The sequence below is a fragment of the Ruditapes philippinarum genome, unplaced genomic scaffold (genome assembly GCF_026571515.1).
Source record: "Ruditapes philippinarum isolate M1 unplaced genomic scaffold, ASM2657151v2 ctg4755_1_1_1_1, whole genome shotgun sequence".
Lineage (NCBI taxonomy): Eukaryota > Metazoa > Mollusca > Bivalvia > Venerida > Veneridae > Ruditapes > Ruditapes philippinarum.
Genome location: NW_026860419.1, coordinates 101379 through 105902, shown reverse-complemented (window position 1 = coordinate 105902; position 4524 = coordinate 101379). Strand labels below are relative to the sequence as shown.

Genomic DNA, 4524 nt, shown 5'->3' with positions numbered 1-4524 from the left:
TCCTGAGAAACATCGGCGATTTGGAAATTTTTAGGGGAAACAATGACCAACTTCAAGGGAGTAATTTTATTGATAATGTAAAAACATCCAATATTCTTATTGGTATCATTGAAAAAATGTATTGGCACAAATTTCACCTTCAACAAAAACTATGCAAGTATTTGCAAAAATAGGATTTTAAAGCGGCCACCGAGATTTCCTTTCCGAAATCAAGAAAATACTTATCCGTAGCACATATGTACAATCTTTAATACGGTATTTTCAGTATGAATAAAAACTTTTGCACTTCTTTATTATCCCTCATGTACAGACTCAATCAAACCGAGTCTGCAATTCTTATGTAATTTTGTAAAGATTAATGCTTCCGAGGGATCATTTTGTTTCCAGATTTTAATACTTCACAACAGCAGGTGCCAAGTGCCGTGTGGCAGTTGTAAAAAGTTGCCCCGTACTTCACTTCAGTGTTTTTCTGGTCCTACGGGATCATTGATGCCAGCCTTATTAAGTGTTGAGAATTGAGTACCGTTCAAGCCGGTGCTAGGGGGCGTGTCACTTACGTGTCACATTGAAGGTTCCATGATAATCGTCACTTGTTCATTATCACTCATGTGCAGATTCAATCAAACCGAATGTGCAATTCTATTGTAATTTTCCGCCGCCTTTCCTTGATGATCTTGTTTATTATCAAAATTGACCAAGAAATAAAAAAAGTAAATAGGGGGCGCCACGTTTTTTTCTTACTGAATTTCAGAGTGTGTTTTTTTTACTTGGGGATCATATGCCGTTTTTCATGGTATGGCACTTACGTGTCACATTGAAGGTTCCATGATAATCGCCATATTAACACATCTGCGGATGTTTCAAAATTGTACCAGTTCATGTTGAATTTTGCTTAAGCCGGTGCTAGGGGGCGTGGACGATAACTTGCTCTTTCCATTACCGTCCATGAGCAGGCTCAATCAAACCGGGCCTGCAACATTCTCAATTTTGTCGTTTTGAGCGTTCTTTAGGGATTCTTATTTTCTCTATTTTACAAAAGTAACATTATAAACTTTTTAATGAAAGTTAATTCAGTTTGATTTAATTCATTTTTATTTTTAGGCATTATATAATTATATATCATAAATCGTATGAAGCACACTTTAATTTCAATCCAAAATTATCAAAATATATTACGAACTTAAAAAAAGTTTGGAGGGAACGCCGTGTTTTTCTTACCAATTCGAGAGTGTTCTTTTCAGAGTAAAAAAAAACTAAAAATTCCATACATCTATTTAATTCATTTTTATTTCCGAGGCACTCATAGAAAGCCTAAGGAGTAATCTTTCATTTGATACCAATAATATTGGACTTATTATAGAAATAAAAAAAGTTAGAATGGAAGCCGTGTTTTCCTTCACTTTATTGAGAAATAGGAGTGAGGCGACGGGTATTATACCTGTCCGTACATTTCCGTGATAGAAGATCGCAAATACTCAGAGAGAGGCGGGGCGTCATGCATGACTTAGAATCGTCTAACTTTGTGAATCTACTTTTGTCATTTTAAACATGTAACTGTGTAAACGTACTGTTGTAGTTCTACGACTGGAACACGTTTTATTAAATTATATTTTCTGCATTCGAGTTTACATTTCATTTGTGTTTTTCAGGTACAGATATATATCTACAAGTGTGTAAACATGCTTATGTATTATATGCAATGGTAGATACGAACTTGTTAATGTGTTGTTGTTCTCCATGTTAGATCAGTTAAGATTTACATGTAAACGTGTTATTTAAAAGCGGGTGCCTTCAATTAAAAGATTGGATTAAGAGGCATATCATTTGCTGTGCACGAATGCAATAAAAAATGCTAGACATACATGTTTGCATTTTCAAAAGTAGTTTTCAAAAGGAACACATTATATGTCTGGAATTTTGGCAAAGATCGCCCTCCATAATAAATAGCCTGATTTGAGTAAAAAGCGATACAATTCTTCAAATTTTGCGTCATCATACACACTTTGATTAACTTTTTCAAAAAATGAGTGAGTGAGTGAGTGAATGATCTGAAGTTTTTCTCACAAGTTATTGGTCCAGACCTTCATCTAAGAAAATCTAAATCTCGAAAAATAATTTCCAGGCCCGTCATGTCAAAAAACTCAAGTGGAGTCCCTTTAAAACATTAACAACTCCGTGCATGATTGAACAGCGATCAGTTACACGAAAATCAAATAATGACTGTCAGTCTGAAGTAAGTTTATCAACTAAACCACCCGAGAAAGATGTGTAGTAAGGTTCTTGCATTTGGCTGACATCTGACACCTTGGAAACATTTAGAACCCAAACATCGTCCTCTTTATCAAGTGTCAGCACCACAGCTATAGTTTTGTTGTTAAACCCTTCTACTAGTTGCTCCCTTTCCTTCACTCTCGATTGGTCCACAGGGTGGAACTTATGAATAAAACATAGCGATGCTTTAAGTCTTTCGGTGGTAGTTATTGTGGCAAAGAAAACATACAATCCTTTAAGCGGTGCAGTAAATCGCCCTGTTGTGACATTATAGCAATCGTCATGATTCGTATCAACCGTGTCAAACCTTATCGCTCGATATGGAGTTACGTTTGATAGAGACACCGAAAGGTGAACCGAAAAGTCCAAAGATAAGAATGTTGATGGACGCCAGTCTTTCGGCTTCGGCTTGGCATCAGCTTGTCCTTCTTCTATAATATATAAAAGCGAAATACAGATACTTGTTTAAAATATAAAAGGAAAAATTAAATGAGAAATAAGAAATTCTACAAGTCTTAAATTGTTTACATCTCTTTCAAACATTTATTGTTATCAAAAGATGTTGGGATTGCACGACCGTGCATATATTTTGACGTGATGTCATTTGCGTTATATGAACGTACCTCGTAGTGTAAATGTAAGCGTTTTGCTTTAGGCGCGCCACTGACAAATTATTATTTTGAAATGTCAACAGTATTTATGTTGGGTATGTTATAAATAGAATATCATATTCGTGTATGTAGGTTCATTACTGAATTTATTGAAGTCGTTGAATAAAGAATATTTTGCTACATGCTCGCATAATATAATTTTATTCAACTCGTTCAATAAATTCAGTATTGAACCTACACTCATTCATTTTATCACAAACCCGAGAAACTGGTTGGGACTCTTAAAACGGGAATTGAAACCGGAGCATACATGTCGTGGCGTCATTTTGTTGTTAATACGCGCTAAATTTACGAAAAAATATTTAGTGCCTTATTTTTTCCGTTTAACGGTTTTATTTTTGATATGTGAAAAAAAAGGAAAAATTAAAATTTTGTTAGCTTCATTAAATGATTATTTATTTTGAACTGAGTTGAATAAAAAATAAGCTTTGTTGCCAGACGTTTGCCTTATTAATCAAATTTTATCCACCAATGTACACTTAATTTCAATACATTAATTATTATATTATGGTTAAGCTTACCTTTCAGAATCGCTTACCGCCCCATTTTTTCATCTGAAAAGTACTTGTTTAAATTTTTTTTGTAAAGGGAAACATTATTTCCCTCGTAATTAAACATGAAAATTTAGTGTTATCTTTTGTTTAAAACTCTAGCTTGCATTATAAAGTTTTATCCTAAAATTCTTATTACATCTTGACGTGATCGTTTACTTACCTTAGTAAAACAAGCAGAAGTATTATCATATAAAAAGTCATACTTTACCATTCTAAATATTCGAAATACTTTTATGCCTCTTAAGTTTGAACATTTTTGTGCTAAAAATAACAAATTACCACGGAAGCTATATTGTTGATTTAAACAAGTATACTGTACTTTTTAAAAAACAGTATATTCTATTTTTTACGCATGATCTATATGTATTCGCATTGTTAAGACAAATAGGAACACGTTTACATTCTGCATGATATTTTGTTTGAAATATCACTATAAATAGTATAGTGTCGAGAACTTTCCTTTTTCAATATTAGAGTTCAATTATTCAAAACCTTTAAATAAGATTTAAAATTCGCATAATATTCATCTGATGCTATATAACTATTAATGACATAACATGAAAAAACATTATTTAGTTAAAGTGTAAATCATATTACTTTGTAATCATTATGATGTTATTGCATGTAAAAAAGAAAATAAACAATTGCACAATAGAGTGTTTCTATAAACATTGAAATACGCTTAATATCCATTTGAGGATTACCATTAATGTGCAATAATATCATAATATATATAAATATATTAATTAGACAAAGATTTGATTTATTAAATCAAATTATCTTTGATACTTGAACAGTATGTGTAAAAAGGTTTGTTTTATGACTTAAAATGATGGGTACTGACGTAACAATAAGGAAGATACCCTGCACATGTAGCAGTTAAATGATATTAAGTTTCAATTAGTTACTTCAAAGTTGAAAAAATATTAAGAGATTATGAGATATCGAGTGGGTTTTCCTTATTGCTAATGTATTTTAATCATCCCCGAAATATTATTTTTTCCTTTCTTAATTCTTTTGAATTTGAA

General features: G+C 32.3%; 1 protein-coding gene across 1 annotated transcript; it reads right to left on the bottom strand.

Annotated features, from left to right (window-relative positions):
* Positions 1-2223: 2223 nt before the first annotated feature.
* LOC132759980 (complement C1q tumor necrosis factor-related protein 6-like) lies at positions 2224-3194 on the bottom strand. Its single transcript, XM_060751849.1, has 2 exons — positions 3143-3194; positions 2224-2702 (listed from the first exon to the last, which is right to left on the bottom strand). Exons 1-2 carry the CDS (start codon positions 3192-3194, stop codon positions 2224-2226), a joined length of 531 nt encoding a protein of 176 aa, XP_060607832.1.
* Positions 3195-4524: the final 1330 nt, after the last annotated feature.